General features: G+C 38.7%; 1 protein-coding gene across 1 annotated transcript in view; it reads left to right on the top strand.

Moving 5' to 3' along the window:
* Positions 1-13,588: 13,588 nt before the first annotated feature.
* Positions 13,589-25,283, top strand: part of Dhtkd1 (dehydrogenase E1 and transketolase domain containing 1) — a 40,921-nt gene continuing 29,226 nt past the window's right edge. Inside the window, exons 1-2 of the mRNA XM_076831463.1 lie at positions 13,589-13,830; positions 23,365-23,520. Coding sequence (XP_076687578.1) covers positions 13,674-13,830; positions 23,365-23,520 — 313 coding nt within the window. The 5' untranslated portion in view covers positions 13,589-13,673. The remainder of the gene's footprint in view (positions 13,831-23,364; positions 23,521-25,283) is intronic.

Consider the following 25,283-nt stretch of genomic DNA (forward strand, 5'->3'; position numbering starts at 1 on the left):
CTGCAAGGCCTGGGTTAGATCCCCTCTACTGCAAAAAACATATTCACAAGAAAGTCTTGTTATTCAACTAGAGATATCAAATGGACAGCTGGAGTATGGGGGAGCTTTTTCCTACAGATGAAAATTAGAGCATTATCAACATAAGTAATGCAGATGATCCTTGACATATGATGGAGGTAGAGCCTTATAAACATATTGTAAATTGAATATAAGTAAAAAATGTATTCAATATATTTAACCTATCAAACATCTTAACACAGCAACAAAGTACACTACTAGTGTCCCCCCTTCTTACCAGGTGACTATTTTAGCTGCCATGGCCCAGCAATACTATTACATTGTGTTTTGCTGCCCAGGGAAAAGATCAAAATTAGAAACGTGTTTCTATTGACAGTTCTATTCATGGCATTGTAAAGTCAAAAAATGACATGTTGAAGCATAGGAAGTTGGGGCCCATTTGCATCTACAGCATTAAGAATAGGTAAGATCACCAAAGAAAATATATCAAGAAAAGGACAAGGACTAAACCCTGAGAACCTTCTAAATATAGACAAGTCAGGTCTCTAAACAGAGAATGAATGAGGAAAAGGAAAACCAGGAGAGTGTGATAGTTCAGAAGCCAAGGAAAATTAACACCATAGGGACCAACAGTGACCTTACAAAATGCAGGTCATTGAAGTAGGGCCAGGTTGGAGTAGCTGAAGACTTGAGTTGGAGATGGAAAAAGATATTTCAGAAATTGTACCAAGAAGAGCAGCAGAAAAATACAACTGTAGAAGAATGTGAGGTGAGGGTGGACTTTTTTTTTTTCTTTTAGGATTTTGATTTTTTATATTTTATATGAGATGTATTGTAGAAAATGTTTTCTAATGGTAATGATTCAGTGGAGAGGAAAATATTGATGATGTAGGAGACAGCAAAAAGACCACTATAGTAGCAAAGTCCTTGTGGTGGCAAGAAGGTATGGAATTTTAAGTACAAGCAGAAAGAATGCCATTGGTAGAGGCAGGGACATTTCTACATTGTATTAAGACAGTGATGATGGGCGTGTATACAATCTGGTTTGTAAATTAGGAGGGGGTCTAGGAAGGATATCTTTCATGATCACTCCTATTTTTTGGTGAAATTCAAGGCACAGTCATTAGCTAGGAGGTGAGGGAGAGAATGGAGAAGGTTTGAAAAGAGAGGGGAAAACATGAGACACTTTGAAGAGAAGTGAGATCTCTTCTGAGAAGCTATTTGAATTTTGTGATCATGAATTTGAAGTAAAACATCCAGTTTGCATGAATCTGTTTCTCCAAAAGGGTTTTGAGGGTTTTTCCATGAGAGAGGAGAGTAAAATGACACAAGTCTGTAATGCTAGCAGTTCTGAAGGCCAAGACAGGAGGATGGTAAATTTGAGGCTAGCCTCTACAACTCAGCAAGACCCTGCCTCAAAATAAAAACTAAGTAATAAGAATAAAGAACTGGGCTGGAGTGTCTGTGGGTTCAATCCCCAGTACTTAAGGAAAACCGGGAGGGGGGGGGGAAGGCAATAAGGGAATTGAGGTGTTTGCCAGAGAGTGATTAGAATGAAAAACCATAGAATCTAAGCTGGGTGAGGAAGGAAGAAAAGGGAAATGAGGAACCTGTGAGACTGTGGATGGGAGTAGTGGGTGACAGTAGTGAAAGTTGCAAAGAATATAGGAAGTAGCCCTAAACCTTAGTCAATTAACACACACTAGGAGAGGAGAATGTGCTTGATCCTGAGGGGCTGCAGTAGCTGTGAGTTGTTTTTTTTTTTGTTTGTTTGTTTGTTTTTTGTTTTTGGTACCAGTAATTGAACCCAGGGCCCCTCCTTTTTTTTTTTTTTTTTTTTTTTTGTACTTCATTAGAGACAGGGTCTTGCTTAGTTGCATAGGGTTTTGCTTAGTTGTGTAGGGCAACTAGGAGACATTTTAATCCAAATATTAGGAATCTGTGCCAAGACAATGAACTTCAAAATGAAGATTGAAAAGAAAGTTAGGGAGTTTCTCATTTATTGTAATGAATATTGACAGAGGTTTGCAAATAAAATCATCATTTCTCATTTTTGGTTTCACTTTTTGCCTAACAGAATAACTAGTCTCAGTATTCTTTGGGGGAAGTAGTGAAAAGCTAACTCTGCCATCTAATTGGTCTTTATTATTGAATTTCCACCTATGTTTCTGAGTCCCTGCTCTGGGACATCTGTAATGAAAAGTATAAAATTCAATATATACTTCAGACCTAAAATCCAAAATTGAACTTAACACTCATCCACCACCCCTACCTTTTTATATATACTTTTTTTCATTCTAATTTGTTATATATGACAATAGAATGCATTACAATTCATATTACACATATAGAGCACAATTTTTCATATCTCTGGTTGTATACAAGTATATTCACACCATTCGTGTCTTCATACATGTACTTTGGATAATGATGTCCATCTCATTCCACCATCATTTCTAACCCCATACCCCATCCCTTCCCTTCCCACCTCTTTGCCCTATCTAGAGTTTGTCTATTCCTCCCATGCTCCCCCTCCCTACCCCACAATGAATCAGCCTCCTTTTATCAGAGAAAACATTTGGCATTTGTTTTTTGGGGGGATTGGCTAACTTCACTTAGCATTATATTCTTTAACTCCGTCCATTTACCTGCAAATACCATGATTTTATTCTCTTTTATTGATGAGTAATATTCCATTGTGTATATATGCCACATTTTTTATCCATTCATCTACTTGAGGGCCCTTTTTATACTCTTTTAGTTATTGAAGCCAGAGTTCCCACTCCTCATCCCTTGTCCATATGCTGTCAATATGTCTTAAAAGGACCTTGACCAGGTCCTCCTTTTTATCTACTGCTGCAACCTTAGTTCAGCCCATGTCAACTCACTTCTGCTATTGCCAGCCATCTTTTGATTTCTCTCCCTGTTGCATCTAATCTTACCCCTACTCATCTTAGAGAGTATTGTTTGGAACACAAATCAGATTGTTTCACTTCCTTGCTAACAACTCTTCTATGGCAATGATCTCCAGACTTCTTTACTCTCATATCCCTGTAGGGAGATGGGAGGAAGGCATGCACTTGCAACCAATGTTGTCTGTTCAGATAGAAATGATGTGTGTAATAGGGAGGAAGAGCATGAGAAGAAGATTACCATTAAATAGGGAAGAGAGGTGGGAGGGAAAGGGAGGAAGAAGGGGAGTTGCACAGAAGATGGAAGGAGACCCTCATCGTTATACAGAATACATGTATGATGTTGTGAGGAGAAAAAGAAAAAAAAAAGTGTGTCACATTAGATTGGATAGAGAGAAGTAATGGTAGAGGAGGGGAAGGGAAGGGGAGATAGGAAGGGCAGCAGAATAGATTAGAAATTATGATTGCTGAATGTATATAGGTAACTGTATGACCAATGTGATTCTGCAATCTGTACAATCAGAAAAATGAGAAATTATACCCCAATTGATTCAAATGTATGAATTGCCAAGATCATTGTAATGTCATGTGTAGCTAATAAAAAAATGATGTGTGTATATATAGTACTATACAAATGTTTGCCTTATAATATCCCAAAATAGAAAAGATAACAATAAGTAAAAAAGAAGTTCTAATACTTTTGCCTAACTGGATCATCTTAAGTTTCCCTTTTTTACTTTTTTTATTTTTTTGTAGTTGTTTGATGGACAGCATGCCTTTATTTTATTTGTTTCATTTTTACATGGTGCTAAGGATTGAACCCAGTGCCTCACACATGCTAGGCAAGTGCTCTGCCACTGAGCTACAGCCCCAGCCATTGAGTTTCCCTTTCTGCCAAGCCCTTTTGTAGCCACTGACTTAGAGGGTACTACTCAGTTCTTAGCACAAAAGTTCTTATCCATGGGCTCTTTCTATACATATAGTCTCATTCCCTGCTACTTCCCTGCATGTCTAAATTCCAACCATAACAGATAGCCTGCATGTACTGGGCTTCATGTGTGCATATCATGACTGCCAAGAATGTGCTTTCTCCCATGATCATTTCCAGACCAGTTAGGTTAGGGATTATTTACTAGAGGAAGTCATTTTTTATCACCACCATCCACATATCAAATGAGGTCCCCATAAAAGCCTGTCATCAACCATATTATAACTTTTGTTATGCTTCATTAGAATAATTTGTGTGTTGCCCATAAAACTGTAAGCTTCTTAATTAACATAATTAGTAGATTTCTTAAAACTCAGCCTTGTTTGCATTCCTGAAATAAATCTCCTCACAAAGCGTATTATAAATGAAGTTTTGTTGTTGTTTTTTTTTAACTATAAACTCCTCCAGGCTATGATTTGTATTTCATTGACCTTTGTGTCCTAGGGCCAAAGGGCACTTAATAAAATATTGATGTATTAATAAGTGAATGAATGCGATCTTGGTAAAGATACTTAAGCAGACATGTATAAGAGGAAATCATAGCCTGGAGTTTCATATTTATTTACCAAACAATATATCAACTCTTTTTTTTTTTTTTAAGAGAGAGAGAATTTTTTTTTAATATTTATTTTTCAGTTTTTCAGCAGACACAATATCTTTGTTTGTATGTGTTGCTGAGCATCGAACCCGGCCGAACTCATGCCAGGGAAGTGCCCTATAGCTTGAGCCACATCCCCAGCCCCAATATATCAACTCTTAACAAACCAAATATAGGACTCCAGACCTATTTTAAAGCTAATTCAACTTTTTAATGAGTGTTGAATGGAAATATCTTAGTGTATGTCAGGCATTAATCCACCCAATAATTGTATTGTTGGTGCTAACTCTGTTTTTACAGAGGGACAAAACTAAGACAGCACAGTTAAATATTGTGTTCAAGATCAAACAGCTACTGAATAGAATCTCAGTTCAGGTCTCTATGATGCCAAAGTTCATGCTCTTATGTAATACTTCCTGCCTTCTCTGTTCTAGGATTTTCCCCACCTGATACAACCGAGTACCACACACATTACAATGCATACATCCCTGTGGATATAATGAGGACTAAGAAGAGACCTGATTATATAATCTACTTCTACCAAGACCAGTGCATATGATAAAACAAGAATATCTGCTTGGGTTTGGGGGCGTAGCTTTATGGTAGAGTGCTTACCTAGTGTGATGAAGATCCTGCCTTTCAGTCCCCAATTTGCAAAAGGAAAAAAATGTTAAAAAAAGAATGACTGCCTGGGTGAGACCAGTGTATTGCCAAATCCAGACCCATGCTAATGCAAAGAAAAGGTGAAGCTGGGGAGCAAAGACCTACTGTAGAGTCTTAGAGCCACAGCACAGGCAACACGGAAGAACGGGGCTAGTCATCGTAAACCCTCTGTGATCTGATGCCTCATTTTAAAAATGAATAGAGGTTACATTTCAGAATTTCAAACTTTCTGATTTTCAGACATTTACCATTGCTTCCAAATGTTTACAGGGCTGGGGATGTGGCTCAAGCAGTAGCGCGCTCGCCTGGCATGCGTGCGGCCTGGGTTCGATCCTCAGCACTACATACAAAAAAAAAAACAAAAGATGTTGTGTCCACTAAAAAATAAATATTAAAAATTCTCTCTCTCTTAAAAAAAAAGATGTTGTGTCCACCGAAAACTAAAAAAATAAATTTAAAAATTTTTTTTAAAAAAGAATCCATGTACAAAATTGGTTGTCTTCATTATTTAGAATGATAATGTCGGGCTGGGGATGTGGCTCAAGCGGTAGCGGGCATGCCTGGCATGCGTGCGCCCAGGTTAGATCCTCAGCACCACATACAAAGATGTTCTCTCTCTCTCTCTCTCTCTCTCTCTCTCTATCTATCTGCCTCTCTTCCTCTCTCTCTCCCTCTCTCTGCCTCTCTCCCTCTTTCTTAAAAAAAAATAGAATGATAATGTCACATTGATTAAAAGAGAAGAAAAAAGTTATAATACAGAGTCTTTTGCAGTGGCTTTACTCTTGTCAGTTGCCAAAGGTAAGTGAAAGAAGTAGATGTCATTTCTAACTTGTTTCTTCTGAAAGGTACTACACCACAGACACAATAACATATTAAACTTGCTTCACTTTCCCCTGGAGGCTGTAGGAAGGAACATTGCATTGGTTCCTATTTAATGACAGACTCATCCAAACAGATGTCACTTTTTTTGTTTTTTCAGAAGTCATCAAACTGAGTTTATTCACATTGTCTATTATATGAGAAGAAGACAAAATGTAAATATGCAACAAGATCAAGCAAACAGGTTTCTAATTAAAACTCAAAAATAGTTACTTATGGACCTCAGACTAATGGGAATCTTTTGGTATGTCAGATTTTCAAATAAAGTTTATGAAGTATTGCCTTAATTGTGAAAGATATTAGATTCTAATTATATTTTCTAGCTTTCATCCAATCACCGCAGATGTCACTTTGTAACATTCAACAATCATTATCAGTTTTTATTATTAATAATAATAATAAGCTGGGGCTGGGGTTGTGGCTCAGCGGTAGAGTGCTCACTCATCTAGCATGGGCAGAACCCGGGTTCTGTCATCAGCACCACATAAAAATAAAGGCATTGCATTGTGTCCATCTACACCTAAAAAATAAATATTGAAGAGTTAAAAAATAATAATAGTAAGCTAATAACGATAGCTATTATCTTTTGGGTTCTCTGTGGCAAGTTCTATACATTCTCTCTTCATTTTTTAAAACAGCCCCATAATAATAGTTAGCATTGTTTTTTTACTATGTGTAAGACAATTCTATACTTTTAATGTGCATTATTATTTAATCTTCACATTAAACCTTTTTTGAACATAATGATCATTAAACCCATTTTACTGATGAGAAAAATGAGTAGAGAAGTTGGGAAATGTGTTCAAGGTCCTAGCTAATGAGTGTCAAAACCAAAATTAAGAATCAGGTCATTTAGATTAGAAGTTACCTAGTCACAATCCTATGCTAGCTTTCTCTAATAAGATAGGCATGATTATTTCCATTTTACAGCTGAAAACTAAGAGGTGATCCAAGGTCACATATCCTGTAACTGGCAAAACTAGAATTTGAACCTGGATATTTTCTCTGCAAAAGCTCCATTTTTTTCAGAAATTCTATAGCTACTTCTTATTCTCCTTTATTGGAATTTCTTCTCATCCCAGCTTTTAAGCTTTTGAATTGTTCAGCATTTTAAGTTGTAGGATATCAATACCTCTGATAGCACAAATGAAAGAAGAGTCTCATTCATATCCAGAACCTCAATGACATCTACACATTGAAAAGTGTCAAAATTCACTTCTCTAATCCCTGCCGTTCCTCTGAACTCCAGAGAGGTGTGTTCAACCACCCAATTGATAGATCTGCTACATCATATGTAGCTCAATATCCAAAATGAATTTTGCTTTCCAAGTTCATTCCTCATGCACAGTTCCCACTGCATTCAATGGCTTCTATTCAGGCTCTCCAGAAGCAAAGCAAGGAGGAGACAAGGGAATGGGTCACTTGTCTGAAGGACATTTTCCAAAGGAACAACATCCACAATAATGTTTAAAGACAATATATTGGCATGACAGTTATAACTATGATAAAATAATGTTAAAGCAGACAAAATGAAAACTGACAGAAGATGCTTTAAAAAAAAAAAAGTGGTAGTTTTATACTTCCTCCTCCTTCACTAGTCAATGGGAAAACATGAGGAACTAGTTAGAACTTGATTTTGCCTGTGAGGTATTCATCCTTAGCTCTTTTTGCTTCTCTAACTCCTACTTTCTTCATTTTTAAGTTTCAGTTTATATAATCTCACAGACTAGGTAGTCTATTCCCCTATTTATCTGGTTTCATCCTGCACTGTTAATTCACAAGAGCACTTGCCTAGCTTCATGGCACTGTTAGAATTATAATTCATTATTGTGCAATTATTTAACTTCTGTCTACCCACAGAGACTGAATGCTCCTGAAGGTAGGAACATTGTAGCTTCTTCGCAGCTGCATCCTGAAGCACTTAACATAGTGCTTTTATGTAGTAGGTAGTCAATAATTATTAATCAAATAATGCCTGGTACTTCCTATCAGATGAAGTTATGATTGATCGACTCTAAATAAAGAAAAACAGTTGTGTTTCTACTGCGTGATCACTACCACCCTGTTCAGTAGGGGATATGAGTCACTTGAGTTCCAGAATGCTAGAATCAGAAGTACTCTTGTAGAGCACCCAATATACCTGCACATAGTTAAAAACATCTTTACTCATGAAGATTTTATTCTTTGGGAGACGAGAGGTAAGAGGAAAAAAAGTTAAGTAGAATGGCATTGCCTTGTATGTGCTGTAGGAATTTAGAAAGGGGAAAGGAAAGTATGAGTGAATTAATTAGTGATTTCAGAGAGCACAAGTGAGAGGGCTAAATTTGAGGAGTCTTAGTCATGACATGTATCTTCTGAGAGAATGAGCACAGATGGCAAACCAGAATTTAGAAGAAGAAAACAACAGATGAGGGAGTCAGTAGAAGGAAAGGAAGAAAAAGGACAGGGCAGGGCAGAGTGTGGGGGCAGCTGGCGGAAGAGTGAATGTGAGTGAGTACATGAAAGCAAGTCAACAGGATAAGCCCATTGCACCCTTCATGCACACAATACTTAAAATGGCGCAAGGGGTGGGAGGCAGCCCTCAACCACCCAGTGCCTGTCTCCTGGTGTTCATGCCCTCCTGTCCTCTCATCTTGAATGAAGGCTGGATTTTGTACTAACTTCTCTGTGATGCCACAGAGGTGATGGGATGTTAGTACCAATGATCAGATTATGACTTAATCTTGGAAAGCAAGCTGCCATGTTGAGTGCCCTTTGGTGTGGCCCACATTGTCAAGGAACTGAAGGATGCTTCCGGCCAACAGCCAACCAGGAACCCAGGCCTGTCAGTAACCATGTGAGTGAATGTGGAGACCAATTATCTCCCAGTTGAATCTTAAAGTGAATTGAAATCTCAATAGTGATTCCATCCTCCTGGGAGACTGAGCCAGAAACCCTAAGCTAACCTGTGTAGTTTACTGACCAACATAAACTGAGAAATAATGCATATTTGTTGTTTCAAGGCACTAAATGAGGGGATATTTTGCTACCCAGCAACAGATAAATAATACAATGGTAATTATTATACTATGTATGTGTACATATGTTCTTACATATATATTATATATATATAAGATATTTTATATAATATTACATAACTTTATTTTATTTAAGTGCTGGAGATTGAGCCATCATGTTCATACTAGGAAAGTGTTGAGCTACACCCCAGCCCCAGTTATGATATATTTTTGTAGTGCGTGCTTATAATTCATGTTGTCTTGGCATCCTAAGTTTAACTTTTTGCACACCAGAGGCAATGCTCGGTCACCCTTAACACCATTTCCAAAAACACACCCCACCAGGATGGCTTCAGATCCTGTCCAGAGAGAAAAATTTAAAGGCATCTTACCCTCCAGCAGTCTAGATCCCTCTTTTCCCGCCACTTCCTTTAAAGGAACCCTTCAGACCTTGCCTGAGAACTTAAAGTGACCACTTCTGGAACATGACCTGCTTACTTTCAACACATCAATTAAAGCTCGACACTGGAAATCAATTTGGATAAACCCTGGACCTAATAAAGGCATTGACTCATGAGTCCCCTTCTCTGTCCCTGACCTCTGTGTTGTGTACCTTTACCTATCTTCTGCTGGTCTGTAAGTACTAAGAACTATTAAACTTTCACATTGTAGTTGTGTCATCCAAGCTGTGCTAGCAATCCAGTCAAAGGTGCGGCCACTCTAGGAGACCCATGCGTGCAGATCCTTGTTCCCTTGGATGGTTGATACCTGCTAAATTAATAGAACCTCAGAGTTTCATACTAAGCAGTTTCACAATAGAGGGGAGAAAATCATAAGAACAAAAAGAAGACCCTTGGTATTAGCCACGTGAAAGAAAAGTAAGTAACCCCTTTTAAAGGAATTAGGGAGGAATCCAACCTAATGGATTCATTTGAACAAAATTTATCTTCACCCTCCTAGGATTAAAGTTTGTCATACACTATAGCCTATACTTCTTAACATTTCTAATAATAAAAGTAGGAAAGGGTAAGGAAAGAAAATAAAATTAGCTTTGGTGATAGGTAAATTTGGGGCTATATATACAATCAATAATGCATATCTATACCCTATTATGATAATTTGAGAATTTTTTTAGACAGTTGCTGGTTGAAGAAATGTTTCAAAAGTATAAATTCTAGTATTTCAACACTAAGAAAAAAAAAGCAAAGAACCTCAGCAAGAAAATTTTCCTATAAAAACAAAATAAACCTTGGTAGAGCACTTACCTAGCATACATGAGGTCCTGGGTTTGATCCCAAGTACTACAAAAAGTAGAATTAAATAGGTCTATGTGTAGCCTGATAAGGTAAGTACATACACATCTGAACACTGTATTAATAAGACAAACCAATATCTGTAATGTTCCTAGTCTTCTACTTAGCCATTTGCTAATTGCCAACCCTATGACCTGAATTGGTCATCAGGCCTCAAGCATGTTCAAGATCATTACATCTCAGGAATGATTCTGAGAGCCACTACTGGAATGGGACCTTGAAATAATGATGATAATTATTATAATAGTTTATATGCATTGAGTACTTAACTGTACCAGGCACTGTTGTTTTACATGTAATCTCAGTAACCAATTAGGCAGGTACTATTATAATCCCATTTTACAGCTAGATAAACTGTGTTATGCTTGAATTTGGGATCTCCAAAAGACCACCAGAGACCAAGATAGATGAAAGCAACAAAGAGGTGTTTATTGCAAGCTAGCTCGGTCCTACCCTCGCACACAGCAACTGGTGATGCTGAGAGGCCCTGAGCCCAAGGTTTGCAGCAGTTTTATACACTCTTTGGGGAAGGCAGGGACTTCACATACATCATAGCATCTCTTAGCAAATCATCACACACCACAGGAAAATCATAAAACAACTCTAAAACATGATTAGCACATTCACTGGCAGGAACAAGTTGGGTAGGGGTGATTGGTTTAAGCCAAGAGGGGTGTTCGTGCTGAACTACAAAGTTTCCCAACATGTTATCAACCACCATAAACTACTGGGAGGGTCATCTGGCATCCCAGGTATTTTCCTGTACTATTACTTTCCTGTACTATTTTCCTGTACTCATGCTGATTGGTGTCTGCTAGGGGGTTGCTATGGATCCCTAACTAGCCTGACTAAGTCAGGGACACCTGGCCCAGCAGATCTCTCCTGTTATTTGTAGATAAACAACTTAGCAGAGTGGGAATGTGCCTAGGAGTGCTCTGTGGGTCTTTCCATGGACAAAGGTCATGTCCCTTCCTTGGACAGGCTTTGCTCTGAGGTAGAGGCTGGTTTTTCAACATGTGTGAGGCACTGAGTTGAATTCTCAGCACTATATATAAATAAATAAAATAAAGGTCCATTGACAGGGCTAGAGATTTGGCTCAAGCGGTAGTGCACTTGCCTGGCATGCGTGCGGCCCGGGTTCGATCCTCCGCACCACATACAAACAAAGATGTTGTGTCCACCAAGAACTAAAAAATAAATATTAAAAGAAAAAATTTTCTCTCTCCCTCTTTAAAAAAAAAAAGATCCATTGACAACTAAATTTTTTTAAAAATGTTTTTAGAATCAAAATCATTTAAAACTTCAAGGAAGTTTTAAGTTTTAAATGTTAAGAAGACATGTTTAAGTAGACATAGATCACTAGGAAAACAGAAGTGTGCCCTTCCAAAGAAATATGGCCAATCAGTGGGAAAGATGACATTAGGACCTAATAGACTGATACCCAAGGGAGTGCTTGTTCAACTACACAGCACTGAAATTTAGTTCTATGTATCAATATAGATACATAGAGCTGTCTATATATAATCACACTTATACAAGATTCTGACTTCAGACCTGGCAAATGAAAGGAAAAGACTATTTGTTGGATTTTGAAATCTTCACATTCTTTTCTGTAGCCTAAGCCCAAAATCCATCTTCATTGAATGGAGCAAGCAAATGAAATGGAATGTAAAATGAAACTGCCAGTCTCAGACTTATGTGTTCTTGTGATACTGCTGGTTATCAGTGAGGAGTCCTGCTTCTTCACATTAGAGAAGCACTCTGAGGCAAGCATATAAAGCAGGGTTTATTTAAAAAGGGGTAACATAGACTCCTCCTGGGAGAGAGAAGGGGGCCATAGCTGATATCCTTGTACCTCAAGAATGGAAGCCTTCTGCCTTTTTTTATATGTACTAGGCTTCCTTTGTTCTCCTAATTTCTTCCCTTTGTCTCTCTCCTTCCTGCTTAAGTGACTAGGCCCAGGTGGTGCTAAGTTGGATGGCCAAAAGGTGAGAAGCAGATGGAAGGGGGAAGGGCTGGATGGATCAACCCTGGACACATTAATTAACAACTTTATAACTCCCTGTAGGGAGGAGCAATTCCTGGGACGGGTTACCTTAGCAACAGGTTGGAGCAGGAACAGGTTCTTGATTAGGGTGGAGGAAGGGCTCTGAAGGAAGAATTAACATTTCATTCCCTCTGGAGGCAGTCTCCAATTTAACAGTCACACAAATTGGCCTCCTTGATCTGACCTGACTCGATTTACCCATGTATACCAACTACCTGTCTAATTCTGGCTTCATTTGGATGCCCTTCATTAATTGCCCTTTGCACATTTACCTAGCTCCTTGTCCCTCATCCTGTCTAGTGTCCCTTCCACCCGCTTATGCTGGATGTCCTTCTTCTGTGTCTGCCCACATCATAACATTTATCACAGTGTGCATTGAGTTTATTTTGCAATTAGACTGGGAACACAGCACTGTACCTTATTGATTTTTATAATCTAGCAGAGCACTTCATAGGAATATTGTTATGAATAAGTGAGGAAGAGTTTGTAGGGATAGTGTTCTAAGGAGTGTGAAGCGTAGTTACATGACTGGTTGCTGAGCGGGGAAGAATGCTTCCCTACCCCAGTTAGTTTTGCTTTAACTGGCAAAGTTAAAGGTGAGTCAGATAAAATCTTGATAAACTCAGAGACAGACCAAATGTAAATCTTAAATACCTCAAATATTTTTACACTACTCTGGTCGTTCAATTTTTTTTTTTTCCTCCTGTTCTTTTCCTTACAGGCTCCCTCTTCCCTATTTTTTCTTCTTCCATGTTCCTGGTGGTGGGGGCTGGGAATGGGTATATTTGTTCTTCCTGTTCCTCAAGTCCTTTACATTTTGCATTCTTGTTTGGTCCTTTCTGTAAGAGAATCCATACTGTCTGTTCTGAGGCTTCCAGCAGAGGAGTGATGGGTGAATGCTTACTGAGGGAGACTGCAGGTTGTTTAGATTCCTCAAGTTTTTTACCGCGAGTCAGTAAAGCTCAGCAGGATACTTCCCCCGCCCTGATCCTAAACCCAGGCGGCCTTCACCAGGGGATCGCCCCGAAGTTCCGCCCCGATTCGGGGCGTGGCTGCGCAGTTAATGCCGCTGCCCCGGATTGGCTCAGAAGGGCCAGCCCCCTGGCCAATGAGGTGTGGGGGCGGTGTCCTGGGGGCGGGGCTCCAATCTTTCTCGTGGCTTGCTCCGGGACTACCCTAGCCCGGGAGCGACCCACTGCCTCTTCTGGACTGCTATTGCCCGGTGTCCTCCCAACGCCGTTTCTGAGCCTGGAGGACTCATGGCTTCGATCACTGTGGCAAGAGCAAGAAGGATCCTCAGCCGGACTCTCCCAGTCTTCATCCGGCGCGGCTACCAGACGGAGAGGGGTGTCTATGGCTATTGGCCCAGGAAAATCGTGAGCCAGGCGCCCAGTGACAACCAGGCACGCCCCGCAGGTCGAGGATGGGGCCCGGACTGGGGACACTAGGGGCCTCCCAGCCTGAATTGAGGCGGGGTGTATTTGAAGGTGTTTCGAGGACCAGGGAACCGGCTGTCGGCCCATGTGCAGCCCAGGAGGAAGTGGGCATGGGTGTTGTCAGTATTTGGGATCACCCCACCCCCCACCCCGTTTAGCCTCTGTAGCTGGGGGTCCTTAAAGTCAGCGTCTCAGTGTTGGTTCCACGCTCCCCATCTTCTAAGTTCGGACCTGATTTAGGGAGGGCTTATCCTCTCCATCCCTGAATCATCAACGAGTGAGAATATAGCTCATTGTGTAGGCGGGTCTGTGGGAAAAGAAACTTTGTAATATGCCCCAACTCTGCAGTTGACCCAAGGATTCTTTTCCAGGGCATTCTCCAAGGATAAGGTACAGTTGAGGATGTGCCGGGTACATGTCTATGCTACTTGGGATAAGGCAATTCATTAGTGGTTTTAGATGGCAGCAGTACTTATTATTTGTCGCCAATCTAACTGGACTTTTACTTTAATTTCAGAGCTCAAAACTCTGCTGAATTTAGAACCATGTCGTTGATTTTGTTATTGTTGTTTTTCTTTCTTTTTGCGGGGTGGGGTAAGGTGGGAAGAGGGTGGTGGTGCTGGGGATAGAACCAGGGCTTCTTGCATGTGAGGCTAGCACTCTACCACTGAGTCACATTCCTAGCCCTCATTAGTGGTTTTAATGGATTAGTAGATGTGAATATCAGTTTTTGGAATCTCTGTTCCTTGCTTACATGCAAGAGACTAATTTTGAGCATTTGGTTTATGCTTTAAAGTTATTCTATCTGTATTCAGCCTCAGAGTAGATGAATGCAAATGGATTATTTGAGGAAACATTTGGCATTTTTTATCCAAATGTAAGATTGATGTTTAAGATCTCTTTTATCTTCTAAGTACCTGACCTTTGTATCTTACATCACATACTGAAACTTAAGTATTTTGCTCTTCACCTTATTTTCACCTTAGGGGGCACTTAAAATAAACTTCAATTCTTAAGTGCAATTTTTTTTTTTAAAAGAGAGAGAGAGAGAGAGAGAATTTTTTGATATTTATTTTTTAGTTATCGGCGGACACAACATCTTTGTTTGTACGTGGTGCTGAGAATCGAACCTGGGCCGCACGCATGCCAGGCGAGCGCGCAACCACTTGAGTCACATCCCCAGCCCCCTTAAGTGCAATTCTTAAGTGCAATCTTGTTGACCAATTTGCGGGATTTGTTTAGGGAAGGCATTTTGGTCAACAAGATTGTTAATCTTTTTTGTATGTGTGTGGTGTTGCGGGGGGGGTGGGGGGAGGGTTTGGGGGGGTGGTACTGGAGATTGAATCCAGGAGCACTTTACCACTGAGCTACACATTCCCAGCCCTTTTTATTTAAAGACAGTGTCTTGCTAAATTGTGGAGACTTTGGACTTGGAGTCCTCCTGCCTCAGCCTCTCCAGTAGCTGTGATTGCAGGGACTGTGCCTGGCTAGATTGTTTTTGTTTGTTTGTTTGTTTTTAATGTCAATTGAGCTTTCTAGCTTTGTTTTATTTATTTTTTTTACGTGGTGCTAAGAATGGAACCCAGTGCCTCCTGCATGCAAGGCAAGCAGTCAACCACTGAGCTACAACCCCAGCCCTAGATTGTTATCTCTTCATTTAGATAAGATGATAGGTATTTTATTTCACTTTGCAAATTGAGTGTCTAGAATTTTTGCTCTTTTTCTTTTTTTGGCAATGTTAGCAATTGAACCCAGGACCCCAGCTGCACCTTTAACCCCCTATAATTTTATATTAATTGTTCTCAAACTTAAATGTGCATTCAAAATTACTTAAATGTTTAAAATGCCAGTTTTCAGCCTTCACTCCTTCCTTCTCCCACAGTTTCTAGTTCAGTGATCTGAAGTAAGTTCCAAGAATATGATTTTTTTGTTGTTCTTACTTTTTGTGGTGCTGGGTGTTGAACTGAGAGCCTCGGACTTGCTAGGCAAGTATTCTACCACTGAACTACATTCTGAGCCCAGGAATTTATATTTTTATCACGTACATTACATGATTCTCTAGCTGGAGATCTATGGCCATCCTTAGCCAACACAGTTCTAGTTATGGGGATGGATATGCAAGATAAGTTTGACAATACCTTTTTCATTTGAAGTCATGTTAGTGTGTGTCACGCACAGCTATTGTGATCTCCTTTGAGGATTTTTCTTCATGACAGCAATTTCTATTTCATTTCTATAAAGAGCTTGGCAGCTGAGAATTAAGCTTTCCTTGTAGAAACCTAATCCAGTTGTTCTCAGTTGGAAGACTATCAGAATCATCTGGGGAGCTTTGGCCTATTGTGGTTTGAAAAATATTGATTTTATGCATAACCCCCTCCCTCGTCCATTATCACCAAATTGCTTCCCACTCCCTCACTAGTAGAGAACTGGCCCTCTTGTGACATGCTTGGTGAAATCTGAAAGTCCAGTACTGAATTAGAACTGCAGGTTAGGGGTATCATGATGTGTTATACTGAGAGGGAAGACTAAAATCAATCCTGGAAACAATTGTTTGTGGTACAATTACAGGATTTGGCTTAAAGACTGTTTTGCTAAGGGTAATAACTTTATTTTCATTTTCTTTATTTTTTAAAAATACTTAGAATAAAACTTTAAAAAATAGAATAACTTTTCAAAATTAACCATTGCATATAGGTCTATGACAGTCTTTTTTTTTTTTTTTTTTTTTAAAGAGAGTGAGAGAGAGAGAGAGAATTTTTTAATATTTATTTTTTTAGTTTTCAGTGGACACAACATCTTTGTTTGTATGTGGTGCTGAGGATCTAACCCGGGCCGCATGCATGCCAGGCGAGCGCACTACCGCTTGAGGCACATCCCCAGCCCTATGACAGTCTTAATTCTTTCTGTTTCAGAAAGTTATTTTGTCAGCATTCTTTTTGTAGATTATCATTCCCTAGTAGGCTGTGAGGGAGAAAGGGGAGAGAAGAGTTGCTTATATGACTTCAATAACACCCCATTGACCAGAACTTAGTTGCTATCTACACATGTCTGCAAAGAACATTGTGAAGCAGGGCTTTATTCAGAGCAGCCATATACCAGGCAAGAATTACCCTGAATGAAGAAGAAAATAGATTGAAAAACTGCTAGGAATGGCCACCACACCTCTGGCCACTGAAATATTCTAAGCTTTTCTTTATGTATATGCACATATTCATTTCCTTTCTCCTCTTTTTTTAATATTTATTTTTTAGTTGTAGGTAGACACAATATCTTTATTTCAATAACTAAAAAACAAAGAGAGAGAGAAGAAATAGAAATGGGCTTCTATATATGCAATTCATTTAGTACATTTGCCTCACGCGTGCTAGGAAACCCAGTGCCTCATGCTCTAATACTGAACCACAATCCCAGACCTCTTTTCTCCTCTTAATCATGCTCAAGGTCATTATCTCTGGAGAATGTGTGGTCTTTTCTCTGTCAGGGATGACTGTGGCTCCACAGAGTCTGGAATTTTATGAACTACCACCTACTCCATAGATACACATTTATTATCCCCCGCCCCCAAAAAAAAAACCTTCTTAGACATATTAAAAGAGAATGAGGAATCTACCCCAGTCACTGGTTCAAGCCAGTTACCAATTCCTATTGGGCAGGCAAATGTTAAGAGCTGCTTCATGTGGTTATGTATTAAGTTCACTAGTCTATTTGGTTTTGTTCATTCTGTGACTTTGTCTCATGGGCTTTTCCTTGTTATCATCTGTGCTTAAAACTGAAGTAGGCTCTGGAGACTATGCACTCCTTCAGAGCTGCCCACCCTTCCATAGCCTACTTTGTTTTTGATAAAAGTGGGAGCTTGAGAGTTACCTTAGAGGGTCATCAATTGCAGGTGTGTGTGTGTGTGTGTGTGTGTGTGTGTGTGTGTGTTTGGGTCAGAGTTGGGATTTCTTGGCAGTACAATTTTTTTTTATAAACTTCCAAAATCTGTAGTCTTTCTTTCCATGAGCCAGATGCCACAGTCAAAGATCTCCTCTAGACAGTTATTAAGCCTAAAAAGTCTAGTCGTTTATTTTTTAACTTCTGTGCCCTAAATTCAAAGGTGCACTCTAAGTTTTACGTTGTAACCATCTGAATACTAGGCTGTAGGGTGTTAAGGCAGCACCCTTTATTTTTCTATAAGGAGAAGTTGCTTCTAGAAGGTACTACAGCTGAAGAAGGGGTGAGTCTACTAAGAAAGCCTCTCCAGAACCACATCTTCTGTTTTTACTTGAAATGTTTTCCCATGTTGGAGATTAAACTCCTTGTACATGCCAGGCAAGTGATCTACCGTGCTGCACTCCCAGCCTGAGAAAGATCTCTCCTAAGTCCCATGTTTTTTAATATTGCCATGCTCTGCACTGTAATTCCTGAGACCACAGAGTCCCTTTCCTCTGTTAGCGGAACTGAATTTCCCTCCATCTCTGCTTGCTGATTAAGTAGCTACATCTTGACCTCATATTTCTTACTAAGAAATAGAAGTGGGGCTGCGGGGGAGGGCTCAGCAGTAGCGCACTACCTTGCATGTGTGAGGCACTGGTTTGATTTTCAGCACTACATATAAATATAATTAAATAAATAAAGGTTTATCAACAACTAAATAATAATAATAATAATAATAATAAAGAAATATAAATGGGTTTCTATATATGCAATTCATTTGTGACATTTAGTACATTTGAATTTTCTATGTATAACCATAACAGGATGGAAGTTCTTTATATACTGGGTGATACATTATGATTCTCTTTGCTGATGGATTTTTCTCTTAAAGTCTGTATAACTATGTGCTTTTGCTTAATTCTTTTAATTGGGATAGGAGACTGATCACTGGGGTGGAGAATGGGTAGGAGAGTGGCATATGCCTATAATCCCAGGGACTCAGAGGCTGAGACAGGAGGATAGCAAGTTTGAGGCCAGCCTTATCAACTCAGGGAGATCCTGTCTCTAAATAAAAAATAGAAAGGGCTGTGGTGGTAGCTCAGTGATAAAGCACTGCTGGGTTCAAACTCCAGTCCAAAAAAAGAGGAGGTGGAGTCTGATGGGGCCAAGAACACAGTTTGAGTGGCTATCCTGTTTTTTATAATGCCCACTAATTATCAGGAAAGGTACCATCTTGGTTGAAAGGAGTGGTTGTAGTTAGTGTGATGGGTCTTGTATGTAGTTATTTTGGTATGGGCAAAGGAAATTAAAGGACAAACCCTACTGGACATGGACACATCAAAACTGACACAGTGAAGTAGAAGTAGGTCAGCTAAGCTTAGGGAGTTTCCCTAGTTTTCTTTGCACTTCATCCTTCTTCCTTCTTCATGTTTATCTTGGCTAACATCAGTGCCTATCTAGGATGACCACATTATTCACTAAGATTTCCCTTTTCCTTTTAAAAATACTGAGTTTGCTTTTAGTTAACTTTTGGATGGCAGTGGTTTCAGTAGTTAAAGTTTGAACCATGACGAGCAGCTTGTACTTCAGCCTTTAAAAACATCAAGTTTCCAAGTAAACCTGAACTATTTATTTGTCTTTAAAATTTTGGTGGTGGGATTGAATCCAGGGTCTTGTGCATTAAACTTGAATTTATTTATCAAAAATTGAACTTAAACTAGAGGTGGGTTTGGGGTGGTGATTCATTGGTACAGATTTCATCAAAGTGAATTTGGCACCTCCATTATTTATTTATTTTTTAAATATTTATTTGTTAGTTTTCAGTGGACACAACATCTTTATTTTATTTTTTTTTGAGAATTTTAATATTTTTTTTTTAGTATTTGGCGGACACAACATCTTTGTCTGTATGTGGTGCTGAGGATGGAACCCGGGCTGCACGCATGCCAGGCGAGCGCGCTACCGCTTGAGCCACATCTCCAGCCGGACACCTTTATTTTTTATTTTTATATGGTGCTGAGGATCGAACCCAGCGCCTCGCGCATGCCAGGCGAGGGCGTTACCGCTTGAGCTACATCCCCAGCCCCTTTTTTTTTTTTTTTTTTATTTGTTAGTTTTCGGTGGACACAACATCTTTATTTTTTTATTTTTCCATTATTTTTTAAAATGGCAGAATTTATAGACCATCAGGAGATGGAGGTCATCAGATTCCAAACTACTTAGTGATTACTGGCTTTGAGCATTGATAGTTGAAGTGAGGTTGTAGGGATGTTCCATGTTGGAAATAGCAGGAACCTTTATTGGAGCAATAGGAGAAAGTTTGAAGAAAATCTAAATTTTAAAAAATAAGGAAAATTCAAGAACATAAATACAGACTGAGAAAATATAAAGATGTTAGCCCTTAAACTTTAAAAAAGTCTTAATGACATCTCTTTCTCTCATTCCTTTAACTATAGCATCAGGACTTTCCTTTTAAACTTTTATTGTATTTTGATGGATGAAACACTGGATTGAAGTCAAACACATTAGAGTTCAAATTCCAGCTTCTTTTTAACCTGTGTTACCTTTTGCAAGTCACTTAGCATCTTTGGGCCTCTGTTTATCCTTATGAGGATAAGGTCACCTATTTCAGGGTCATTACAAGGATTAGGTAAAATAATGTGTATATATATAAAAAAAAAATCCAGCCAAGTGGATAGCAAAAGTTAGTATTCAGCTAGGTGTGGCGGCTGTCCATCTACAATCCCAGCAACCTGGGAGGCTGAGCAGGAGGATCACAAGTTCAAGGCCAGCCTGGGCAATAAGAAGACTGACTCAAAATTTAAAAAATTAAAAAATGGTCTGGGAATGTCACTAAGTGTTTAGAGTACCCCCTGGATTTAATCCCCAGTACCACACACATGCACCCCCCCACACACACACACACTCACAAAATAAGTACTTAATAAATGGTCTCTATAATTTATTAAAAATTTATGACCCTTACTTATCTATCTTACAGATTATTTAAGAAAGGATTAGAAAAAAAGCTGAAGGAACCAGAGCAAACTTTTTACTTCAAGTTTCTTTGTTTTGTAAGAAAAATATCTGGTGAAATAAATTTACTTTGTAAGGCTATTGTTTTTGAGGTGGGACTGGAAGGTGTTATATAAACTGGTCTGGGTTTACTGTTCAGAATGTAGTGTTCTGGTACAAAGTTGTTTGGCTTTTAATGTGATTCCTGAGGTGAAGTTGGAGGCAACCATAATAGAGTTCTACAAGTCTCCATTTACCAAATTACCATTCTTGGAAGTCTTTAAAGTGTTTATGGATGTTCAACATCCACCTGCTTTAAGCATATTCTGCCTTAAGTGAAATGGAACTATAGATATGGCCTAGATTGTTTTGGGGCAGCTGTTTATGAGCGGATGTTGAAAAAGATGTACATCAACTTATTTATTTATTTATTGGTACTGGGGATTGAACCCAGGGCCTCATGCTTGGTAGACAAGCCCTATGTCACTGAGATCTATCCCCAGTTCTTTCTTTAAATTTTTAGTTTGAGAGAGGGTCTCACTTAGTTATCCAGGGTGGCCTGGAACTTTGATCCTCCTACCTTGGCATCCTGACTAGCTGGGATTACAGGCAGCCTCCGTGACTGGCTACCTTGAGTTTGAACTGCTTCATGCTGGCTAATATAAGTATTTTGCTTCCACGAAACAGAATAGTATTCAGTGTCTCCTAACACCACGTTTGCTTAGAGCAGAGAAAAAAAAAACTGATATAGATAGATGATATTACCATAATTAAAAAAAATTAATCAGCTAAATTCACTTTGTTCACAAACTACACAAACTAACTCTGGCTATCTTAAACAGAGATGGACTTATTTGAAAAATATAAGGATATCTCCTCCAACTGAAGGATGTGTTGAACAACTAAGATTCAGGAAGGGAGTCATTCAGAGCTAACTCTGGGAATGTTGACATAATATAGATCCACATAACTGCATATAGATGTGAGCATCTCCTATACATATTCAATACATCCCTGTTCTTTCGTCACTCGCTACACCTGTGATAAGCGAAGAGGTACATTTTGACAGTATATAGAAACCAAACTCAAGGGCATATGTGGTTCTAAATCATTCCATGTCAGTACTTATTCATAAAATAGACATTTGAAATTTTGAAAGATGGTAGCAATTTGGGGGGGTCCGAAAATAAAATAAAATATTTAAAAAAAAAGTATGCCTTCCATTGATCTGTTGATCTTTAGGGGTTTGTGTTCTGTATAGATAAGAATACTTCAACTGAAGATTCAATGTGGACACAAAGGACTTACATGTAGAAAAAGAAAGAACAATGGCTTTTGTCCTCAATTTAAAATAGTCTCAGAGTTGAATTCATTGAAAGATGACCCCCATTTAGGAAAAGGCCAATCACTAATCTACTGCTTTATGAAAGGGTTTTTTTTTTCTCATTATGTGAGTGACAAGATAATTTAGGTCTTTTCCTAATCTACAGTTTTATAAAATAACCATGTACCTGGGATCTTAAAGAAATAAGAAAATGTAGCCAGCCATGGGGGTGAAGTCTTGTAATTCCAACTACTCAGGAGATGGAAGCAGGAGGATCACAATTGAGGCCAACCTGGGCAATTTAATGAGATCCTGTCTAAAAAAAAAAGGAAAAATGAAAAAAAGGAAATAAGGAACTATTTTATAGTTTGACCTATCTGTAGTTTTTTAATGTAAAAAATAAGGTCTAGGGATGGGGATGTGGCTCAAGTGGTAGCATACTCACCTAACATGCGTGAGGCACTGGGTTCGATTCTCAGCGCCACATAAAAATAAAATAAAGATATTGTGTCCACCTAAAACTAAAAAATAAATATTAAAAAAAAATAAGGTCTAAAAATATCTTGAACAACTAGGAGACAAAGAGGACTCTCTGTAATCTCAGCATTTTAATATTTGTTTTTAATTTGGTGTGTTCCTTTCTAATAATTATGTGTATGTATAATTGTTTTCACAAATGTGTTTTCGGAGTTCTATTACCATCACCACCCCCCCCCCACCCCACCCACTGTAGTCTATCCTGAGATAAACAAGGAAATAAGCATGTTTGCCTGGATTCTGATAATCTTTAATCTTGAAAGATGATGGCAGATGTGGTGGGTAGGAGCAGTGTCAAAAATGTCTAAGGGGGCTGGGGATGTGGCTCAAGCTGTAGCGCGCTCGCCTGGCATGCGTGCGGCCCGGGTTCGATTCTCAGCACCATGTACAAACAAAGATGTTGTGTCCGCCGATAACTAAAAAAAATAAATATTAAAAAATTCTCTCTCTCTCTCCCTCTCTCACTCTCTCTTTAAAAAAAAAAAAAATGTCTAAGGCTGGAACTGGGGTTATAGCTCAGTGGTAGAGCACTTGCCTAGTACATGTGAGGAACTGGGTTCAATTCTCAGCACCACATTAAAAAAATTAAAAAAAAATTTCATCCATCGATAACTAAAAATTTTTAAAATTGTCTAAAACTTCAACATAATCTTTGAAAGACTTTTTTTTTTTTTTGTAGTTTGTGGGCATCTCACTGGTTTGTTTTGTTCTCCCCTGATTTAGTTGATCACGGCCTTGCCAGGTTGGTGGCAGTATATTGTGAGCATGGTCATAAAGCTGCCAAAATCAATCCCCTCTTCACTGGACAAGCCCTGCTGGACACTGTGCCTGAAATCCAAGCCCTAGTGCAGACCCTGCAGGGGCCCTTCAATACTGCAGGTAAGATGATCCCTGTAGAGGGAAAGGAGAGCTACCCACTAGAAGTGTAGCTCCTTGCTCTTTTCTTAAAGAACCTGTGCACCCACTGAAGCTGAGGCTTCCGCTAGTGTGGAGAGAAAGAGGCATCTTCAGTTCTCTGGGAGGATCAGTCTTGATACCCTAGAGTGGTCTTCTGAGGGGCTTCTTTCCTCGATGTTCAAAAACATCAAACTCTTGTTTAAATACCAGATACTTTAGATAGATATTTTGTCAATTAATTTTTACAACCACTTCTAAAAGTAGTTATTGACATCTTCATTGCACAAATGGGGAAACAGACTCAGGGAATTTAAGTAATTTGTAACTGCCAAGTGGCAGAGGATGACATGTATATGTAAGAGTGCTGACATTGAAGTGAGTGTAGCCTGAAGGAATTTTTTAAAATTTAGAAGGACTTGCATTTAGAAAAGGAAAGAAAACCCAGGTCTACTTCCATTCTAAAGTGTGTACCCTTTCACCCTGTTTTCTTTCCTAACCAGGGAACTTAAAAAGGTTGGGGAGGGGTCTGGAATACAATCATGATTTGAGGTTTTCTCTCATGTTATTTTCTTTCTTTCTTTTTTCTTCATTTTTTTTTTTTTTTTTTTTTTAGTTGTAGGTAGACACAATATCTTTATTTTATTTATTTATTTTTTTGTGGTGCTGAAGATCGAACCCAGTGCCTCATGCATGTGAGGCAAACATTCTACCACTGAGCCACAACCCCAGCCACCTCTCTCATGTTATTTTCTAAAATATTTTTGTGGTGTTGGTGTTATAGGTTAAATAATCAATATCAAACATTTAAAGTTTATTCTAAGAAACCATTAACAACATAAAATAAATACTGGTTTATTAAACCATTGTTGCAAGATTAAGCAAGTAACTGATAACTCATGTGGTGATGAGCTAATGCCATGTGCAAATTTCCCCTTTCTTTGACTGACATTCAGGGATATCACAACAGTTTCCTTTAAAAAAAAAAACAAAAAAAAAAAACTTTTTTTTTTCTTTTTCTTGGGAAGTAGTTGGAAACAATACCTTTATTTTATTTTATTTATTTTTATGTGGTGCTGAGGATCGAACCCAGGGCCTCGCATGTGCTAGACGAGCATTCTACCACTGAGCCACAATACCAGCCCCCACATCAATTTCCTTTTACCTTAAAACATTGCTTTCCTGTTAATATTAATTGGTGCTTAACTTCACATCAAGACCATTTACTCAGTAATAGTTATTGCTTTATAGACATTAATAAGATGAACGTTTTATTAGCTATTTCAGAAAAAGACAGGACATATGATTTGTAGCTATAAAGCAGATGAAAAGTAGGTTTCAAATTTATTATTATTATTAGTAGTAGTAGTAGCAGTAGTAGTAGTATACATTCTAGGCAAGAGCTTTATCACTGAGCTACATCCAGGCCCACAGATTTTAAATTTTAATTTGAAATTGCTATTGAATCAAAATTTGGGAAAAAGTAGCATGGTTTTATTCTTATGAAGAAAAACTGTTGTTGTTGTTTTCTTCCTTAATTTTGCCTTTAGAAAAATTTAAGTAGAAGTAGAGATGCAGCTTGGTGGTAAGAGCATTTACCTAGCATGTATGAGGCCCTGGAATCAATAATGCAGCACCACAAAGAAAAAAAAGGACAAAAAGGACAAGAAGGAAGGAAGGAAGGAAGGAAGGAAGGGAGGGAGGGAGGGCGGGAGGGAAGAAGGAAGAAAGAAAGGAAAAAAGAAAAA

The sequence above is a fragment of the Callospermophilus lateralis genome, chromosome 13, assembly GCF_048772815.1.
Source record: "Callospermophilus lateralis isolate mCalLat2 chromosome 13, mCalLat2.hap1, whole genome shotgun sequence".
NCBI lineage: Eukaryota > Metazoa > Chordata > Mammalia > Rodentia > Sciuridae > Callospermophilus > Callospermophilus lateralis.